This window comes from Porites lutea, chromosome 4 (genome assembly GCF_958299795.1).
Source record: "Porites lutea chromosome 4, jaPorLute2.1, whole genome shotgun sequence".
In the NCBI taxonomy this organism is placed as follows: domain Eukaryota; kingdom Metazoa; phylum Cnidaria; class Anthozoa; order Scleractinia; family Poritidae; genus Porites; species Porites lutea.
This window is the reverse complement of record NC_133204.1, coordinates 42,965,560-42,987,900: the sequence shown is the minus strand read 5'-3', so window position 1 is coordinate 42,987,900 and position 22,341 is coordinate 42,965,560. Positions and strand designations below refer to the sequence as shown.

The window sequence follows — 22,341 nt, the reverse complement described above, 5'->3', positions numbered from 1 at the left end:
AAGGATGATGATGATTCAAGAATACAGAAATGTTATTGGTAATGAAAGTATCTGGTAATTACAAAGAACGCGACGACAAAGTAAGGATGATTATGATTTAAGAATAGAGAAATGTTATTGGTAATGAAATTATCTTGGTAATTACAAAGAAGGCGGCAACAAAGTAAGGATGATGATGATTCAAGAATACAGAAATGTTATTGGTAATGAAATTATCTTGGTAATTACAAAAAAGGCGACGACAAAGTAAGGATAATGATGATTCAAGAATACAGAAATGTTATTGGTGATGAAATTATCTTGGTAATTACAAAGAAGGCAACGAGAAAGTAAGGATGATGATGATTCAAGAATACAGAAATGTTATTGGTAAGTAAATTATCTTGGTAATTACAAAGAAGGCGACGACAAAGTAAGGATGATGATTATTCAAGAATAGGGAAGTGATATTGGTAATAAACTTATCTTGGTAATTACAAAGAAGGCAACGAGAAAGTAAGGATGATGATGATTCAAGAATACAGAAATGTTATTGGTAAGTAAATTATCTTGCTAATTACAAAGAAGGCAACGAGAAAGTAAGGATGATGATGATTCAAGAATACAGAAATGTTATTGGTAAGTAAATTATCTTGGTAATTACAAAGAAGGCAACGAGAAAGTAAGGATGATGATGATTCAAGAATACAGAAATGTTATTGGTAATGAAATTATCTTGGTAATTAGAAAGAAGGCGACCACAAAGTAAGGATAATGATCATTCAAGAATACAGAAGTGTTATTGGTGATGAAATTATCTTGGTAATTACAAAGAAGGCGACGACAAAGTAAGGATGATGATTATTCAAGAATAGAGAAGTGATATTGGTAATGAACTTATCTTGGTAATTACAAAGAAGGCAACGAGAAAGTAAGGATGATGATGATTCAAGAATACAGAAATGTTATTGGTAAGTAAATTATCTTGGTAATTACAAAGAAGGCGACGACAAAGTAAGGATGATGATTATTCAAGAATAGGGAAGTGATATTGGTAATAAACTTATCTTGGTAATTACAAAGAAGGCAACGAGAAAGTAAGGATGATGATGATTCAAGAATACAGAAATGTTATTGGTAAGTAAATTATCTTGCTAATTACAAAGAAGGCAACGAGAAAGTAAGGATGATGATGATTCAAGAATACAGAAATGTTATTGGTAAGTAAATTATCTTGGTAATTACAAAGAAGGCAACGAGAAAGTAAGGATGATGATGATTCAAGAATACAGAAATGTTATTGGTAATGAAATTATCTTGGTAATTACAAAGAAGGCGACCACAAAGTAAGGATAATGATCATTCAAGAATACAGAAGTGTTATTGGTGATGAAATTATCTTGGTAATTACAAAGAAGGCGACGACAAAGTAAGGATGATGATTATTCAAGAATAGAGAAGTGATATTGGTAATGAACTTATCTTGGTAATTACAAAGAAGGCAACGAGAAAGTAAGGATGATGATGATTCAAGAATACAGAAATGTTATTGGTAATGAAATTATCTTGGTAATTACAAGGAAGGCGACGACAAAGTAAGGATGATGATGATTCAAGAATATAGAAATGTTATTGGTAATGAAATTATCTTGGTAATTACAAAGAAGGCGACCACAAAGTAAGGATAATGATCATTTAAGGATACAGAAATGTTATCGGTGATGAAATTATCTTGGTAATTACAAAGAAGGCGACGACAAAGTAATGATGATGATGATTCAAGAATACAGAAATGTTATTGGTAATGAAATTATCTTGGTAATTACAAAGAACGCGAGGACAAAGTGAGGACAATGATTATTGAAGAATACAGACATGTTATTGGTAATGAAATTGTCGTGGTAATTACAAAGAAGGCGACGACAAAGTAAGGACGATGATGATTCAAGAATACAGAAATGTTATTGGTAATGAAATTATCGTGGTAATTACAAAGAAGGCGACGACAAAGTAACGATGATGATGATTCAAGAATACAGAAATGTTATTGGTAATGAAATTATCTTGGTAATTACAAGGAAGGCGACGACAAAGTAAGGATGATGATGATTCAAGAATACAGAAATGTTATTGGTAATGAAATTATCTTGGTAATAACAAGGAAGGCGACCACAAAGTAAGGATAATGATCATTCAAGAATACAGAAGTGTTGTTGGTGATGAAATTATCTTGGTAATTACAAAGTAGGCGACGACAAAGTAAGGATGATGATTATTCAAGAATAGAGAAGTGATATTGGTAATGAACTTATCTTGGTAATTACAAAGAAGGCAACGAGAAAGTAAGGATGATGATGATTCAAGAATACAGAAATGTTATTGGTAAGTAAATTATCTTGGTAATTACAAAGAAGGCGACGATAAAGTAAGGATAATGATCATTCAAGAATACAGAATGGTTATTGGTAAGAAAATTATCTTGGTAATTACAAAGAAGGCGACGACAAGGTAATGATGATGATGATTCAAGAATACAGAAATGTTATTGGTAATGAAATTATCTTAGTAATTACAAAGAAGGCGACGAGAAAGTAATGATGATGATGATTCAAGAATACAGAAAAGTTATTGGTAATGAAATTATCTTGGTAATTACAAAGAACGCGACGACAAAGTGAGGACAATGATGATTGAAGAATACAGACATGTTATTGGTAATGAAATTATCGTGGTAATTACAAAGAAGGCGACGACAAAGTAACGATGATGATGATTCAAGAATACAGAAATGTTATTGGTAATGAAATTATCTTGGTAATTACAAGGAAGGCGACGACAAAGTAAGGATGATGATGATTCAAGAATACAGAAATGTTATTGGTAATGAAATTATCTTGGTAATTACAAAGAAGGCAACGAGAAAGTAAGGATGATGATGATTCAAGAATACAGAAATGATATTGGTAATGAAATTATCTTGGTAATTACAAAGAAGGCGACGACAAAGTAAGGATGATGATTATTCAAGAATAGAGAAGTGATATTGGTAATGAACTTATCTTGGTAATTACCAAGAACGCGACGACAAAGTGAGGACAATGATGATTGAAGAATACAGACATGTTATTGGTAATGAAATTATCGTGGTAATTACAAAGAAGGCGACGACAAAGTAAGGATAATGATGATTCAAGAATACAGAAATGTTATTGGTAATGAAATTATCTTGGTAATTACAAAGAAGGCGACGACAAAGTAAGGATGATGATGATTCAAGAATACAGAAATGTTATTGGTAAGTAAATTATCTTGGTAATTACAAAGAAGGCGACGACAAAGTAAGGATGATGATGATTCAAGAATACAGAAATGTTATTGGTAATGAAAGTATCTGGTAATTACAAAGAAGGCGACGACAAAGTAAGGATGATGATGATTCAAGAATACAGAAATGTTATTAGTAATGAAATTATCGTGGTAATTACAAAAAAGGCGACGACAAAGTGAGGATGATGATGATTCAAGAATACAGAAATGTTATTGGTAAGTAAATTATCTTGGTAATTACTAAGAACGCGACGACAAAGTAAGGATGATTATGATTTAAGAATAGAGAAAAGTTATTGGTAACGAAATTATCTTGGTAATTACAAAGAAGGCGGCAACAAAGTAAGGATGATGATGATTCAAGAATAGAGTAATGTTATTGGTAATGAAATTATCTTGGTAATTACAAAAAAGGCGACGACAAAGTAAGGATGATGATGATTCAAGAATACAGAAATGTTATTGTTAATGAAATTATCTTGGTAATTTCAAAAAAGGCGACGACAAAGTAAGGATGATGATGATTCAAGAATACAGAAATGTTATTGGTAGGTAAATTATCTTGGTAATTACAAAGAACGCGGCAACAAAGTGAGGATGATGATGATTCAAGAATACAGATCTGTTTTTGGTAAGGAACTACCTTGGTAATTACAATCAAGGTGACAACAAACTGAAGGTGATTATGATTCTTGATAAAAAAAATGTTATTGGTAAGTAAATTATTTTGTAATTACAAAGAAGGCGACGACGAATTGAGGATAATGATGATTCAAGAATACAGAAATGTTATTGGTTAAAAAATTGTCTTGGTAATTACAAAGAAAGCGACGACAAAGTGATGATGATGATGATGATGATGATTCAAGATTAGAGAAATGTTATTGGTAATGAAATTTTCTTGGTAATTACAAAGAAGGCGACGACAAAGTGAGGAGGGTGATGATTCAAGAAAACAGGAATGTTATTGGTTATGAAATTATTTTGGTATCTGGAAGGGTGATGACAACAAAGTGAGGATGATGATGATTCAAGAACACAAAAATGTTATTGGTAATGAAATTATCTTGGTAATTACATAAAGAGAAGGCGTCAAAGAGTTAAGATGATGCTGATTTAAGACTACAGAAATGTTAATTTCACGTAAATTGTTTTGGTTATGATAAAGGAGACAACACAGTGAGGATGATGATGATTTAGGAATACAGAATCGGAATTTTATTGGTTATTATATTATGTAGGTAACAATAGAGGAAAGATATGATGATTGAACGTGACGTTGATTCAATTGAACTATTCAGAAATAGTTGCACTGATGAAAATTGAATGAAAGCTAAGGATTCATCGACAAGGAACATAAAATATTTTGTTGGTAAGTAAAAGGTTCTTTCTAAATACATAAATGGCGTGGGTAATGATGATACACTTGTTACAAATTGATGACTTTCCGACTGGGTACTTTTCTTTTCCCATTCCTGTTATTTTTCTATGATAGCAGCATTACGACATTGATTCAGATTCCAATTTTGGTACGAATAATGGAAGTTTGCAAAAAGGAATTTCAATAAGAAAGATAATTTAAATTTGTTGACTTGACGCAATGACGTCATATGACAGACAACAGCTGCGATCTTGGATTCTTAGTGCCAAACAGCACGCATCAATATGATTAAGAAAATGCTGAAACTTAACTTAAAGAAGTTTACACAAAAATGGAATAAGAAGAAGGGAAATCCTGGAAACAAGATGAAGAAGCCCCAAAGTGACTGGTCGAAATGAATAAATGCTTTTAATACTGTTGATACACCTTTTTCGTCCCCCAAAAGTTGGCATAAGCATTGTCTTCAATTACTCTTGGGACGACTGTTATACCCAGAAGAAATTAAAAACAAAGGTTATACACAGTTTTTTTTGGGGGGGGGGGGGGTGTTGAGCAAACACGGTGTATCATGGGAGATGTGCAAATGGTGAATTCCAGAGAAATGAAGGACCAACCGTGTGTTTTATACCATTTGATCTCTAATTTGTCTCTCAAAAGAATCCCTCTTTAACAAAGAGCTCACAGGAACAAAGCGCTCACAAGATTAAAGCGATGATTATGAACGTGTTAACTTGGAATAGTTGATTGCTAGCAGTCCAAGGGTTGCTGAAAGGGTTGCTAAATGTTCTTTTTCTCAATTTGGGTACATCATATCTTTTAACTTAAATAACGTGTTTTAATGCTGTGAAAGATGCCTCATGGACGTGGTAACTATATTTCGAAAAACCCCTCGTCGTTTACGCGGATTTACTGGAAAATCGTCAATTCGGTTGATATTCCTAAAAATTTAATATAACTGAAAGTCAACTTAAGGAGCTTTTGCGCTCTCCCCCTCATCTCAACAGGCCCTGAAATAAGAACCTTATTTATTATCCACCTGCGTTAGTTATTGTACAGAAAACGCACCAAACGAATACAAATTTCGCACGATGTTTTGTACAGAGTAGCTAACCAATATTATGACAGGTCCCAGCCAGGCAGCTGTGCCTTTCGTAAACGGTCGGTGCCATTTTTAAGACAATGGAAAATTTTTGACCTGTTATTGAGAGTGTTTTTACTGAGAAGAAAGAAAATCGCAGGCCAGGGTCTGAATCAAGCCAGGGGGTTGGTTAAATGTGATCATCGAACAGTAAATGGCACACCTTCCATATAAAAACAAAATTTGCATTACACGTAATATTGATAATTACCAACAATTAAATACAGCTGTGATATTTTAAGTTACTGTATGGTTTAAGCTATTTTCACTCCAGGGCAAAATTAATTTTGATACTGTTTTATACTGCGTTTTGTGAAATGAAATTTGAAACTTGTCAAAAACACAAATCTTTGCGAATGAAATACCTGTCCCCAGATGCTGGAATATCTTTGGTAGGTGCCAAAGATAAAATATATTAAAAAGAAAACTGCTCGTCTAGGGAGGAGGTTGATAAGCGAGTTTAAAAGCAAAACACAGTAAAAAATCTAGTTTAATTAGCTGATTCAATAAAAGTTAGTTTTGGCATTGGGCAGTTGCACACAGGGATGCTACACAGTGTTTGAAGGTCACTCAAGCAAATCACTGTAGTGCATTCCATATGCCCAAATGGATCCAAACGCCTAATTGCCAAAGAAACCTTTAGTGAATAATTAACATTATACTATAATGAAATAACTAATTCAAAACTTAAGAATAACCAATAAGCATTCTCAGTCATTGTCACTGCCCATGGATGTGATCAGCTTATCTGTAGTGCGAGAATTTGTGACAACTATATGAAATCAAAATCTTAAGGATAGTAAAGTTATTCTGGATTTAAGATCTCACCATCCTGTGTTTGTTACTTCACTAGAATAATTAACATCTAATATGGCAGGATGATTGATCTTGTACAACTACAGTAATCAATGTGAACCAACAATATTTATACACTAAATTACAATGGAATCGTTAAGCAGACGCCCTGAGGAAGGAAAAAAGAGCCCACTCAGGAGAGGGGTTAGCCTCCCACGCAGCTCTTTATGCTCGTAAAGCTAAGAACGTCTACGTTAGAGGCTAGAGAGGGGTCTGCTTAAGTAAGGATGGCACAACAGTCTTGAAAGTGGGAGGGAGACGGTCTGTAATCACCCCCTCCCCTCTAAACAAAGTTACCTTTGTTTCTCTGAAGTGAAACACTATTTTGCTCTGCCACTCCTGTTAAGTGAGGCTAACGATGAAGCATTTGTATGCTGCTTGGGAGTTGTCCATTAGTGTAGAACACTTTAAATTAATTAGACTGCGAGCAGTCTCTCTTTTGCCTGAAAATCTGACAGCTCGCTGCTCATGGCTTGGCCGCTTGCACACCTCACACATTCACCTTATTGCGAGCAGGCTTGCACAGGTTTTTGACCAAAAGAGAGACTGCTCGCAGTCTATAATGGTATACAGTGGAAACCTGTCAAAACAACCTCTTTTTTTGTGGCCTTAACTAAGGTCCGATTTTTTTTCATTTTACAACCTCAATAATCAGTACACCTTGTTATAACAACAGATTACCCTTAATATTTTCTTTACAAAGTTACCTCTAATATAATCAGTTGAACAAGTAAAACAATCAATCTGACAAATCCTTTAAAGCTTTTTTTCTTGAAAGTCAAATTTTCAAATTTTGAGCAAAATGTGTGAAAGCCCAGAGATAAGTGAGATTGATAGGCCAGGTTAAACTTTGTCACCACAGATTTCAAAAAGACTTTATCATAATGTAACATGACCACATTTTCAAGGCCGTTTGTTGTAGTAACAGGTAACACTGTACACAATGTAACCTCAACGAAGTCAACCGGGACTATGCAGACCATTGGAGGAAAAATGCAGCTATATAACAAGAACCTAATGTTTCTTCAGTACACATGTCAGGATGATATGACTTATCATTGGTGTTTCTTGGTGTTGCAGAAACTTTTGTTGGTTAGTTATTGTGTTGCCATGTGGCTATTGTTCTGTGCCTAAACTACATCAGTTTGCTGACTAGACCCATTCATGACACCAAGAAACTACCCTCTATGACTAAATTAATAATTACAAAAGTATAAGCATAGAGTAATCCTCATTATGGGAATCACTTAGCAATTTTACGATGAAATAGGGAATACCTTGCATTTTAAAGGTTTGAGGGGCAAGAAAGATAAAATTCATTACTGCTTTAGTTGCACTTTGTTGGTAAGTTATGAAACATGTTAATATTATCTTACACTGTTCTTAAATTAGAGTTTTCTACTTAACTTAAGCCTGCATAGCAAGCGTTTCTGTATGGTTTCGGAGCAACTGGAACAAGGAATGAGAGTCAAAGACTGTCAAAAAGTGGGACAAGTAAAAGAGTGGGGATGGGATGGAGAAAAAAGAAGGGAAACCCTGTTTCTTTCCTCCCTTCTCTCCCCTCCTCTTTCATTTTTTGGTTCTTGTTCCATTTTTCGTGTGGCCAAAACTGAAAATCCCCATTCCTCGGTCTTTCTTTGCCCCGAAACCAAATGGAGATTCTTGCTACCCAGACTATCCTTAACTTAAACAGCTTTTCCTTGAACTTTTAGTGGCCTGATGAAGGACGTTGTCCCCCCTTTCTGGCAATAAGTTCAAGGGAAATGTTAAGTTATAAAACCTAAAAAAGACAAATTAATGCTTCTACGTTCATTAGACCTTGCACGTAAATGCCAAAATGTTGATATTAAAATAATGATGATGTTTGTGTTAATCAGTGTGTTAAAGTACATCTCATATGTGAAAAACACTGATACCAAAATGATGATAATGATGATAGTGTTAATCAATGTGTTATTGTACATCTGTTTTATGTATGTTACTGTATCAGCAAATGCAAGTAGGTTCGCAGATACAAAGTTGATAAATGCTTGAAAGCATTGTTAAGATCTCAGTACTTTTCTGTCTATTTTTTTGAAACAGTTTTAATACACCATTCCATTCCATTCTGTAAGACAAAAGAGAGGGGAAACAAGTGTCAGCTACAGTGTAAAATCAGTTCAAATGTACCCAACCTTCAGGAACACAAAGAGTATTTCAGGGTTCATACAAAAAATTGCAACCATTTTTAAGGACTTTTCAAGGACCACATTAGATTTTCAAAGACCACCTAAAATTCTCTACATTGTTATCAATAACAGGGTATCTAAATGCTGTGACAAATGAAATTAACTTTTGGAAGTAAGACTAAATTCCAATAATGCACGGGTGTGTGGAATAAAGCCCTGAGTGACTCCAGTGATCTGATATCAAATTTGCCATTTGATTCACAGGACAAGGCTAATAATAGTATTGGAAGAAGAATGTAGTTTATCAGTAACTGTTTCAAATATTTTTCGTAGTAAAAGGCTATCACTATCTAAAACAGTAAGAAAATTAATGAAGCATCTTTAACAGTTTGTCAGAATTAACTCTTTAATACCTGTATTCCTTCTCCTGTTTTTGCTGAACATGGATGAATTTGCCATGGCCGATCCTTTATTGTATGAAGATCTAAACATTCAGATATCTAAAGGCAAGAGTGAAATTCAAATGTAACTTAAAAGTTGAATTTGAAGGCTGTTGAATACCGTTGATGGAAATCGACCCTATTTCCCAACCATCGTGTAAATTAAGTTTGTTGCTCAGGTTGGCTCAGTGCCCCATACCAAGCTTTTTCTCTAGGTTGTCTGGTTTCCCTCTCTTCAACAAAAACCGGTATCACCTTCCTAAAACATGGTTAATTTAATTAAATTTTTACTGACATACCACTTATCAACTGAAAGTGAAATCATTACAGGGAAATCTCAGTCCGAGCAATAGCAAGGTAAATACATCAAGGCCAAGGTCTGAGATTTCCCTGTAATAACCAAATGGATGAGGTTAAGTAATTTATCATATGGCCTTTTTAGCGCTATTCTTAAGAATACAACTAAAAACACCGCAAGTAGTTTTCTTAGTTGCTCATACAGGACAAGGTTAATACCTTCCTACCTACCTGCTTACCACCATTCCTACCTACCTGCTATCTACTTACTTATCTACCTCCCTACTGATCTACCTACTTTTTTACCTACACGTAACATTCCTTCCAGTCTACTGATATTAATGTGTATTAAGTAATGATCTGGGTAAGGTGGATAGCAATTTCTTTTGTTATGCGGCAACGGTGCTTTCCCCACATAGGAATGTTCTCATTTTTACACAGAGAATGCATAAACCTACATGAAGGCTGTTTATGCAATAAAATGCATTTACACTCCACTTTGAAAGGGTGTTTTTTTGTGTTAAAAGATTTTGACCAATCACAAGAGTTGAAAACAATAGCCAAGAAAAGTTTACAATTTTACATGTTCCCCACATAGGGTTTCCTTTTTATTCAAACTGAGACCAGATTTTGTTATATGGAAGATGGTTGCAAAGTGAGGATGAACATATGTACTGCTTTATGAAGTTTTGTTAACTTTTGCTGTTTAAGCCAATCAGAAGTAAGTACAGACAATCGAAAAGTTAGCACCGTTTTTGCATTCCAACATGTTCGTTACCATTGTTGCTATCGTTCTTATCTGACCACTTCTTAAAGTTTCCACTATAACCATTCTGTTACCTCACCTCTGCTGGAGACTTGGCATTCAATAAATCTTGTTTGTTTGCAAATACAAGAACAGGGACACCACATAATTTGTCCTCATCTAAAAGGTCCTTAAATTCCTGAAATCAAAGAAAAAAATTTTTGTACTGGTGCAGTTCTTGGGGATAGCTGTATTTGTGGAGGCAGGAGAGTGGGAAGTTGCGTGTAGGTCCATGATGTTTGGTCAACAGCTCTCTCCTAAACCAAAGCAACAAATTTTCTTGCTTTGTTATATACAGGTTAAGATGCAATAGAAACAAGATGCTCTGGGAGCGTACACCTGGGCATCATTGCATTTTGCATGTGTGAGGATTTTTGGGTGAGTCAGGCATGTGTGAGTGTAGTAGTGTTGCTAATTGTTAAGGGTTGGTTGAGATGGTTAAAAAGGAGACATGGAGTCATAGTGGATGTGCTTGGTATGTAAATAGCGAGAATTTTCCCTTGGAATTCCTAACATAAACTGGTCCGTCCAACAGGAAATGCAGGTGAATACTAAGAAATGTGATGGCCTGGGAGCAACCTCTCCATTTGAAGTAGCCTGTTCCAGGCTCCCAGACACCGGGGGGGAAGACGTGAAAGTAAAGGTACATGGAGCGTAAAAGTTGGCAGTGCGGGAAAAAGGAAAAAGGAAGGGAGAGAGAGCCTGTGATCATTTATTTTCCGACCCTCTTCCACCTATTTTTGGCACGTTTGAGATAATTAGATTTTGGCTGTCAAACTGTTGAAATGTCAATGAGTTGGAATCTTTCAAATTTCTTGCGAGAGTATTTCAAGTGGTGCTAATCCCTTATGCAAGTGTGAGCAGTTTGGAGTGTAAAAAGGGGGTTGGTAGGCACACACAACTTACCTTATGTAAAAATAATGCTTGTTCCAATGAATTTTTTCTCTTATGGTTAGATTATGCTCTGGAGGGGTCTACGTTTTGATTGAGAAAATGTGATTTTTGCCGCTTGTTTCAAGCTGAGAGGTCATGACATGTATATTAATTTTCTGCGGTTATTGTTTCTGATGGGTATGATTTGCCCGCTGATGCAAGAGCATTTTCTTAAGTTGACCTCTTTTGAAACGTTAAGTTCTTCATTGCGGCTAAATAAGGGTTTTAGGTTGTTGAATTTTCTTCAAAATCCCTCCTTGATCTGAATCACTGAAAGAAATTTTCTTTTGTCCATGAATGTGATTGTTTCCCACAATGTTTTGTCACAGATTAGTGTTTTTTGCAGGATGTTTAATTCTCACAGATAGTGATTCACAGATCCAAATTTCGAAGAATGATTGCAGCTTAAACTGAAGCTACTTTAAATATGGAGAACTATGTTGTGACTTAGTCAAGATGGCTCTTTAAGCAATTATTTTTGAACTCCAGCTTGTTTTTCTAAAGACAATATGAGTTTGGACTGGAGCGCATAGTTCCTCCCATGATATCATTATCAAAACATACTTCAAAGAGCATTGGACTCAGCTCTTGTAAAATAAAATCATCACGTGTTGTAGTGTTTAGTAGAATCAACCTTAGTTACTTACCACGCCAGTCTCCTCTAACCGCTTTTGATCCGAGCTGTCTACAACATACACCTTGAGAAGACAAACGAAAATCCATGTATGATGTAGCTATCAAAGTAAAGCAGGCAGGGGCAGCAGGGTGGGGGGGGAGGGGGCAAGGGGGGGTTGAGATGAAGGGAATGGGTGGGGGTTTGAATTTTTATAAAAAATCTGCTACTAAATTCCCTGCTAACAGGTGAATCATTCCAGTCAGATGGACAAAATTTTGACCCATCCCAGGCTTCAAATTGTGGTCAAATTCCACACTCCCTGGGCCAAAGTGATGGACAGACATCCAGGGTTTGCCTGGGAGGGGGAAGGGAGGATGCTGAATTCGAATTGATCGGCATATTACATAAACTTTCAACATCACCTACCAAACATTCAACTTGTTCAAAATAGTTTCTCCAGTATGGACGAATGGTTCTTTGTCCTTAAATGACATAAAACACCCAATCTGTTAACACTTAAACTTCAAAACTGACAAGTAACTTAAGAAAGTAGCATTAATTTTGTGTTATTTTATACAGGTAGCGCTAAAGAAGTTAAGAACAGATCGTTCAAGGAAAAACCCAACAATATTCGAAAGGAAATCTCTTTTAGTACCTCCTATGTCCCAGACATGCATCTTAAATCCATCTTTTTGGACGGATTTAATATTAAATCCCTGCAAGAGAACAAGTTCAGCTTTAGCATATTAGTATCGACCGTTCTCTAAAACAGCAATGCCGTCGAATACCTGGGTCGGCGTGATGTGCTGAATGTCCTCGTTAGCCATGAATTTCAAAATCGTTGTCTTCCCGGCATTGTCCAAACCGAGGAAGAGAATCTTCAGTTCTTTGCTACTGCTTGATTTCAGCTTTTTCAGCAGTGAAAGTAAACCCTGCAAAATACACTTTTAGCAAGTACCTATCATGCATAACAATTTTGACAATAAAATACTCACCATTTTTCGTGGAAGTCACGATATATATGTCTCCGACGCTCGATGTTACTGTATAGCAACTGAGTCGCGGCTGCTAAGCATGACGTCAGAAGTGAGTCCTTGAACTATAAACTCAGCGGACTTGTTCATCTGCATAGTTTACTTCGTGTAGATTATCAAATTTCGGCTATGGCTTCTTTGATTTTCCTTGGAAGGGTGAGGGGTGTACGATCCATTTTCTCTTGTAAGGAAACGTTTTTGGCCCCAGTGCGCATCGCTGCATCAGGAAGAAGGTGTATGAGCCAAGAAAAGCCAATTAGCCGGTTTCCCGTTCCCATTAGAGATACATTACCACAAGATATTCGGCAAAGAATGAGTGAAGTGGAAGAGAAGGTACCACAGATCGAATGACTATGATGATGATACTTATTAATTAGCTTATATTGCGAAGATATCAATCAAGAAATTTTCTTTCAAACTCTAAACGATGACTAGCTCTTAATTAAATGACAACTACTTGATGACGCTATTATTATTCTGTCAACAATAATTAGGGTTACCAGGTGAACAATCGTACTTTATACAAATCCCATTTAAACTCAATAATTAATAATAAAAATAATAAAATATCAGCCAGGGAATGCCTTTTGAAACAAATATGTTTTAAGAGTCTTTTGGAAGCTGTTTACAAAGGATATATTTCTAATAAAAAGGGGGGAAATTTAGGGGAAGCCATATTAAAAAGATCGACACTTAGCCTAATAATCAACTTGCATGTTGGAATGCTAAGAAGTCCCGGGGGCGGGGGAGGGGGTACTCTGGATTTCAAGTGACGGGGAAGATCGAATGGGGGCAAAAACCAAAACCCCAAAATATCCGTAAGCCTTCAAACAAAACCCAAGAAAATCCCTGCACCAAAAATTAACTCCAAAAAAATCCCATGCCGCATTTCCGAACATGAAAAATTTTCAGAAAGCATTAAGTGATATAACACGAAATTTAAAAACATTAGAAATCAAGTGTTTGTGTTTGTTTATTCATCATGCCATCTAAAGTTATTGTGATTATTCATATTGTTTTGAATGTCCCCCAAAAATCCCTACTTAAATCAAGCCACCCAAAAAGATACTTGCAAAATTTTCCCACCCAAAAAAATCCTTTGATCATCCCCGTCACTTGAAATCTGGAGTACCCCCCTTTTCCCCTGGGTAAGAAGTGTACCATTATTTTATCTCAGGAGTTATCTGCTTTGGCAGATAACACCCTCCTTGACCTCCATATTTCTTCAGGTCATTCTCAGCCTTATCCAATAATTGCTAATTTCTGACCAAGCTTGAGGTTAACTCGGTTGATTATTGGCCCAGTTCTTTTTTTCGCAGTCCCAATGTTGAGGTCAATATAAACACAAAAAAGGAACAAGACAAATATCCAACCATTTTGGTCAATAAAGAATTAATATTACCAAAATTTTCTATTATAAAGCCAAAAGAAAGTTTTTCTCTTGCAGTAATAAAGCAGGCAATTTCAAGTGGGCAAGGCAGGCCCATCTTGTCTTGTTGGATAGCCAATCAGACCATAAATCAATATAGAAATTGCTTAATCTTACCCACTAGTAGAAACAGCTATGTTGTTAGGCTTCCTAGAAGAACTTTAAAACCTGATGACATGACGTGACAAACAGCAGTATTTAGCTGAGAAAGAACTGAGCCCCAAATCTTAAATGGTCATGAAAAACTCAAGCAGTGTCCTCCCCTTGCCCTACCTCCAATTGTTTTGATCTGCAAAGCATTTACAGTGTGACTACAAGAACCGAGGCCACCCAGAAAAAAATAGAGACAAAATTTTGAAATTAGCCAATCACAAGTCAAGATCAAAACAATGAAATTGCACATAATTTGGTACTCAGAGCCAGTTCAAAATACGTAGCAAACCATTTTTCTAAAGGATATACAATAACACAATACACATAGGAATCATGACGTTTGTGTAAATCAGGTTGGAAAATGTTTTGTCAAAATCTGGGTTGGCTGGAATCAAAGCCAGCAGTAAAGAAATTTTGAACAATCTGAACTAGTAATGGCAATGACACTCCAAAGATCTTTTTATTGGAAGTGGACCTCATAGGAAACATGTTTACTTGAGCAAAATTCAAAGGTCATGCTTTGTGATTGGTGGATTTCGATCCCATTTGTTTCTGTGTTTGGGGCCGTCACCGTGACTAGGTTTGCTTCTTGTCACTTGCAAGAATAAAGCAAAGTCTGCCTTGTTCCCAAGACAAAAATTTCACTAACCATGGCAATTTCCTTCGCTATTCTTAAGCAGTCTAGAGTCATTCTCAGTTTTGTTTTCGCCGTCCAAGCTGGGCGGGTGCGTAAACTATGTATTGTACCCGACCCCATACCTTTTCAAGTCACAGGCATTGTGATTCACTCCCAGGGGCCCCACTCACATATTTTAGTGACGGGGGGGTCCGAAGGATTTTTTTGGGTCTGACATTTTGGCCAAAAGGGATTTTTTTGGGTCTTTGAAAGACGCCGGGATTTTTTTGGGTCGCGAAAACAACACAGGGATTTTTTTGGTTATTGTATTTTTCATCAGCTCAAATCAAAAGTAACATAAGCACAATTTATAGTTTTGTTTTTGACCAAAACCAAAGTTGAAGTTGGCATGTTTTAGCTTTCCAGAAGATAAATAATAAAATTTGCTGATGCAAAAACACTGAGAGGTTTTTTTGGGTATGCTAAAAAAAGTAGGGATTTTTTTTGGTAGACAAATACTGAAGTTGGGATTTTTTTGGGTATAAAATATGAACCTCTGTCGGACCCCCCCGTCATTAAAATATGTGAGTGGGGCCCCTGGGGATTCACTCCCGGAAACTGTGCCATGAAAGGGAATGAGCGGCTGTTGCAGGTTGCTCCAATTTTTTTTACCACTGGCTTTGCTTTCGGCAAACCCAGACATTGTCATTGTCATTGGCTGATTTCAAAATTTGTCTCAAAATTTTTTTTGGGTGGCCTTGGTTTGTGTAACTACTGACACAACATGCCTGCTCTCTTTCTTCAAGGGTGGCTTTTTACCGAATGTCTTCAAAGTACTAGCCCATCGACCAGATGAATTCCGAGCATTCTTCATGTACTATGATGCCTTGATGTTAAAAGAAGGTAACCTAACCAAGGCCGAGAAAGAAATGATCGTGGTAGCAACAAGTGCTGCTAATAACTGCACATATTGTGTTATTGCCCATGGTGCACTATTGAGGATCTACTCTAAGAACCCCTTGCTAGGTGATCAGGTAAATTTCTGTTTATATTTCTATTACATTTAAATGATTAATAGCCCATGAACAGGTTCCCAAGGGGGACAGGGCAAAAAAGAAAATTGGTGAGCGAAGCAAGCCAAGTGTGGTGTGGGGGAGAAAAATGGTGGGGGAGCCGGTAGACTTTGTGTCGATGCTGACCATCCATGATACTAGATTCTGGTATCATGATCTGATTGGTCAGATCACTAACTGTTGACAAGTGAGTAATAAATATAATTGACAAAACACCCAATGCTTCACTTGCCGATTTCATTTTCCGCCCTGCTCCACTTGGGAGCCCGTTCACAGGCTAATCAATAAATAATCAGAAAGGAACTATCCCTCCTACCAATAAGGCACATTGACATCATTTACAAATAATTTTTTGCTTTTTCAGATTGAGTGACCCACACAAGCACTCATGCATGTGTGGGTCAATTAGTTGTGTTTGTCTGACCCTTTTTCTTTAAGAGACTTGAGTGACAAATAGTCTTTTCTTCATATTTGCTTTTGCTGTTCAGTCCTGTATTTTAGTAAGCTCTCTATTTTTACATGGCAAGTGATAGCTCCTCACTTTTGTGGGCCACTCACCCATGACTTCACATAATATGCCCTTAATTATGGAGAGCTTGTTCACAGGCTATCCTATTGTGTTGGTTTAATGCACTTGAACTCTTACTTAAGTTTAAACCAGCAGATGTGTACTGTGTTTGTCACTGATTTTATGTCTGTTCAGAACAAAGGTGTTTTTTATAATCAGGAATTGTAATTCTTTTTTGTATGCTTCCAAAAGTGCTTTAAAAAGAATCCTCAACATGTGAAAAATTTGTTTTGGTAATACAGTGAAAGCTAGAAAGTGGACAATCTTAATGTTACATGTAATTATAACTGAAATGAACTTGTTATTCACTTACAATATTCCATTGTTTTTGCCATTTCCCAAATTAGTGGCCATTAATTTGCTTGTGTTTTTTAATCCATTTCTCTTAACTTGGTTTCCACTGTTTTCTCTATCATCATAGTTTATTACTTTAATACTATTCAGAATTTATAATCATTTTAGGTTGCAGCTAACTGGCACTGTGCAGATCTAACAGAGAGAGAGAAAGCCATCATTGAGTTTGCCATTCAGGTGTCCAGGTCAGAAACAATAAAAGATGAGCACATTAAAGCTTTAGAAACGCATGGCCTGAATAGTGAAGATGCCTGGGATATTGGTGCCATTGCTGGACTGTTTGCATTGTCTAACAGAATGGCCCATTTGACCAACATGCGACCAAACGATGAGTTCTATTTGTTGGGCAGAATCAAGAAAGATAAAAAGGAGTGAGGTTCTTATCTGTTTAGCTGTAAACAGAGAATTAACTAAGAAGTGATATTTTTTTAAAAAACAAGGCATAATGCAATGAACTTCAAGAGTTCTAGCAAAAGAAACATTTTAAACCTATTTTATATGACGCTGTTCTGTAGCTGCTTCTTGCATAAAGTACAGTTAAACTCAAGTTTCAAGTTTATTAAGAAAAATTGAGAAATTGAGAAAACTGACATAGAATAAACTGAAGTCTCACTTAATTTAATTGACCAGACTAAGGAGGGAAACAAAGTTATTGAAGACTTTAAATTGCAGTTTTCCACTCCAAGAAATAACAAGAAAGTTGCGTTATATGAATAACTAAATCAAATGAAGCATTGAAACAAGAATCACTCGTGTTAAAGAAGCAGTGAGCCGTGGCCCGGCATGCTGCATGCAAGAATATGGCTGTTCCGTACATGCACTAAAGCCAAAGTTATGGAGCATCAAACACGAAGGGGCGAGACCTTGAAAAATGGGTGCGAGCCTCCTTAAACCCGCACTCAGTTTCAGAGACGACCAATTAAAAATCAGTACCTTATTTTAATGCGGCCGAGAACCAAAAAATCAGACCTGGCATACATTACGTTATAAATTAAAACATTGTCAATATTCTATGAAGACAAAAAATTTTGTTTCAGTGAAAGGCAAAGAGAACTGCAACTTTGCGAGACATCGTGAAAAGGTATATTGATAAGCAAAGGTTGCCCAAGCGTAATATGAGTGTTTGTATATGATGGAAAATAAAACTTACCATAAGTACAATGTTTCATCAACTGAAGATTTGACTAGGCATTTTATTACTACATAGTTTCGTACTGCACGATGGTGTAGCGCTCTTCAGATGAAATAAAACTTACATCAAATCTGTAACGTTGTCAGGCCAGATGATGTTAAACTGCTCAAATCGCGCTGAAACTTGTAGAAAGAAAGACAACGACACCTGCGAGCAGTGGTTTCTCCAGGCCGCTACGCCAGCATAGCGTCCGGCCTGGAGAAACCACTGCTCGCTGTTTGTGAAAAGGTTTACCCCTTAATTTAAATTAATTAAAGAAAGTTTGATTTCTGATAAAAACGGCTCTTCATTTCCGATACAAACTCTCAGTATCATACTTTCTTCGCATTTATCATTTTGTCCAGCTTAGAGACTTCGAAAAAAAATAACTTCTTCACAACAATCGAAACTATGAAATAGAAATAAAGTTGAAATTATATGCAAATTGTAGGTAGTTGATTTCTACGCATCCGTGTCACAAGCAACTTTAAAACCGCAAAAACGCTCTGGGGCACTTTCAAATTTTAAATATTTTAAAACTTGTTTCAATTCACTGGTTATTATGCAGTTAAATTATACGCAGTTTTACGCAGAAATTAACAGCAAAATGGAAACTTTTGTCAACAGAAGACAGAATAGATCTTCTTCTTTAAATTCGAATCCACAATGGATAGAAAATGTGCTTTTAAAATTGCAAGCCACTGAGCGAATTCAAGATAGCGTCGAGGAAAGTTTGGGATTAGTGCAAGCTGTAGTGAATATTTTGCTCTCTGCTGTTGCAAACTACGACGCGAAGTTTTCGTTTCATCCTGTTGATTCGTCGAGTTTCTTCGTCGCCAAAGCTGCCAACCATTTTGAATTGCTCGTTTTCCTCAGTTCATGTTGTCTTCGACCTGGAGACGTTCGTTTTCAAGGAGATATGGCATGCCCGGGACTTGCAGTGATCGAGTTGTCAAAGAATACGGATTCTCACAGAACCTGGAAAAACCTTTGTAGGACATCAAAGTCAGGAAAAGCCTATTTGTCGTCAAAAATGTTCCGTTCGGAGCTATCCAGGCTTCTCTCCAAACTTTTGGAAGATATGTCGTACTTACAGAATTACCACAACAGAACAATGGAAGGTATAGAGATAAAGAACCTTTCAAAAGAAGATATTTGTCTGAAGATGAATATCCGAGGTTTGAATTTAATTGTGGATTTAGTAGCAGCGATTGACTTTGAAGGCGTGTGGCCTGGCTCTGACGAGGTTTCAATAGTAGGCGAAAAATCTGGCAAACACATATCCAACACACGATCTAAAAGAAAGCCAGTTAACTGCGGGGTTCAGCTAGTTTCCAAATCTACTCCCAAAGAATATCATTGGAAAATTTGGTTCTGCAAAGCGGAAAGGTTAGAGCTAAATTTTAACAGGTTTTCCCAACGACAAAAGTGTTTTCAGCTTTTAAAAGCATTTGTTTACAGCGAGCTTGGTTGCGACTTTATCAAACCGTACCACTTACAAACTGTTTTGCTTTATGAAAGCGCAAAATTTCCAGATGAAAGTCAGTGGACGCTTGAAAAATTGCCTGAGCGTTTCTGTGGACTTATAAATCTTCTACAGTCTTTTGTCAACGACAAATGTTGTCCTCATTTTTTCATTCCGTCGCTGAATTTGTTCACAGCTTTAAGTAGTCAACATCAGCGAATATTCCGCCAAAGGGTAAAATTTCTCAAAGACAGTCATGGGAACTTCATCGACAACAGATTTCCCGAGCAAGACATAAACACATTTTCAACACGAGGTCATTTCTACAGCGTGCAAAGATAATTATAAACTTTGTCTGGATGAGTCCTAGACTCGGTCAAAATTTTACTCTCGGTAACAGTGTTTTAACATCGTAACACTATACAATCTCTCTTACCATCCATAATATAAGGCTAAATTGTAAGCTTACACCGTTTTTAAAATTTCCAAATGCTGCAAACCGGACATAAAAAAGTGATAATTAATTGACATAAGCTTATGTATTAGCGCCTTTCTATGCCTGAGGGCATTTAAGAAAAGTAGAAAACTTTGAAAAAACTGCACCTATGATTTACTGAGCAGATTTGTATGTAAGTGGCGAGAACGATTTTATCTTTCATGTTGTGATCTAGAGCTCAATTACGTACGCGTAATGAGATGTGCAGTTTTAATGTGAACTGAGAGCTCTATTGGCCATTGGTTTTGTATTATTGGTGGCTCCTAAAAGAGCCGTTTTTAGAGATCTTGAACTGAATTCACTGCTTGCTTTTCTTTTCGTGTTTCTTCGGAAGAAGAACAGCCTGGATGTTGGGAAGAACGCCTCCCTGTGCGATAGTGACCCCAGCAAGTAACTTATTCAGTTCTTCATCATTCCTAACAGCCAGCTGCAAATGTCTAGGAATAATTCTGGTCTTCTTGTTATCGCGGGCAGCATTGCCGGCAAGCTCAAGTATTTCAGCAGACAAGTACTAAAGAATTGCAGCCATATACACAGGCGCGCCGGAACCGATGCGTTGTGCGTAGTTCCCCTTGCGGAGAATACGATGAACTCTGCCAACTGGAAACTGAAGACCAGCTCGAGATGAACGGCTTTTGGCTTTGCTGCGGCTTTTGCCTGATTTACCACGACCCGTCATGATCACGAAACACTTGCAGGAAAACTTACAGGTATAACAGCGCTGTTTGCGTGTTTTATGCCCGCTAAAGGATCGAAAAGAGCCAATGAGATTCGCTGCCTTTGCGCCCTCCACCAATCAGCGTGCAGCAAATTCACTTTTGCGTCCTCAGGCGGCCAGCTATTTATGTGCCAACCAATCATAAATCGTTATTTTTGATCCTGTCAGTTTTTGATCCCCACCATATTTGCTATAAATCTGTTTGCATTTTAGTTTTTCTTTACTCATTTTCAAGTTTAAAACGTCTACAGTTGTTTATTCATTGAGTTTTGAGAATGCCTCCAAAGTCCGGTGCTAAGAAAGAAAAGAAGGCTGCCGGAAAGAGACCATCAGGAGATAGAAAGAAGAGGACGAAGAGACGAAAGGAGAGCTACTCGATCTACATCTACAAAGTTCTTAAACAAGTTCACCCTGACACTGGCATTTCCAGCAAGGCCATGGGCATCATGAACTCCTTTGTGAATGATGTTTTCGAGCGCATTGCAGGGGAAGCATCTCGTCTCGCTCACTACAACAAGAAAAGTACCATCAGCTCTCGTGAAATGCAGACGGCCGTTCGGCTACTGTTGCCTGGTGAACTTTCTAAACATGCTGTGAGCGAGGGAACGAAAGCAGTAACTAAGTACACTAGCAGCAGATAGACACTCCATAAGTCAGATAAAAACAAACGGCTCTTTTAGGAGCCACCAACTGCAACTAAAGGTCATGGCCAATTTATATTTATTCAAATAAGCTTACTACAACTTTTAATTTTAGTTATTCGAGTTGAACGTTTGGGCCATTCCACTTTAATAAACACACTCCTCCGTTGACGAAGGACTTCGAAATTTTCCTAACCTTTAGTAAAATGCTCTTTTCCCCAAACACCCCCCCAAAAATTCATTCATGAACATATCCCCTCAGAAAGTTTGCAACACGAGTCCGGTAGCTGTAAAAAATTTTGCTTTTCTGCTTCTTCCCCTATTTCTTATACATCTTCAAGTAATTTCGGTAACGGGGAAGGGTGTATATTACTGTGAAACTCAGAAAATCGTGAACACACGTCTCCAGTCGTTTTCCCCGCGTACGCTTCAACTCTCGACCATCTGAACGCCGTGCACTATTATCTAAACGCCTGGGAGAGGCTATAAAAGATACAGTAATTTATGTAGTCCGGCCATTTTAGTAGCGTGTTTCACACTTGGGCTTCTTCGTGTTGTATGTCTATTCAGTTTATTTATTCCATAGCCAAGGGGGAAGTGTCAGATTTATTGTTAATGAGAAGTATGAGAGGAAGGTTAAAATAGGTTCGAGCTTGGGCAAGCGGCACATTGCTGCTAGAGGAA

The 22,341-nt window shown here is 36.9% G+C and overlaps 4 protein-coding genes across 4 annotated transcripts; 3 read left to right on the top strand and 1 right to left on the bottom strand.

Moving 5' to 3' along the window:
* Positions 1 to 5,994: 5,994 nt before the first annotated feature.
* LOC140933687 (ADP-ribosylation factor-like protein 3) lies at positions 5,995 to 13,031 on the bottom strand. The gene is made up of 8 exons (XM_073383295.1): positions 12,935 to 13,031; positions 12,728 to 12,871; positions 12,595 to 12,655; positions 12,366 to 12,421; positions 11,971 to 12,021; positions 10,431 to 10,529; positions 9,262 to 9,348; positions 5,995 to 8,787 (listed from the first exon to the last, which is right to left on the bottom strand). Exons 1-8 carry the CDS (start codon positions 12,935 to 12,937, stop codon positions 8,746 to 8,748), a joined length of 543 nt encoding a protein of 180 aa, XP_073239396.1. The 5' UTR covers positions 12,938 to 13,031; the 3' UTR covers positions 5,995 to 8,745.
* A 45-nt stretch (positions 13,032 to 13,076) lies between these two features.
* On the top strand, positions 13,077 to 18,435 carry LOC140933686 (uncharacterized). The gene is made up of 3 exons (XM_073383294.1): positions 13,077 to 13,306; positions 15,978 to 16,205; positions 17,275 to 18,435. The coding sequence occupies exons 1-3, from the start codon at positions 13,103 to 13,105 to the stop codon at positions 17,539 to 17,541; spliced, it is 699 nt and encodes a 232-aa protein (XP_073239395.1). The 5' UTR covers positions 13,077 to 13,102; the 3' UTR covers positions 17,542 to 18,435.
* A 498-nt stretch (positions 18,436 to 18,933) lies between these two features.
* Positions 18,934 to 20,182, top strand: LOC140933683 (protein mab-21-like 2). Its single transcript, XM_073383292.1, has one exon. The coding sequence runs from the start codon at positions 18,945 to 18,947 to the stop codon at positions 20,142 to 20,144; it is 1,200 nt and encodes a 399-aa protein (XP_073239393.1). The 5' UTR covers positions 18,934 to 18,944; the 3' UTR covers positions 20,145 to 20,182.
* A 146-nt stretch (positions 20,183 to 20,328) lies between these two features.
* LOC140933685 (late histone H2B.2.1-like) lies at positions 20,329 to 21,756 on the top strand. The gene has a single exon (XM_073383293.1). The coding sequence runs from the start codon at positions 21,292 to 21,294 to the stop codon at positions 21,655 to 21,657; it is 366 nt and encodes a 121-aa protein (XP_073239394.1). The 5' UTR covers positions 20,329 to 21,291; the 3' UTR covers positions 21,658 to 21,756.
* Positions 21,757 to 22,341: the final 585 nt, after the last annotated feature.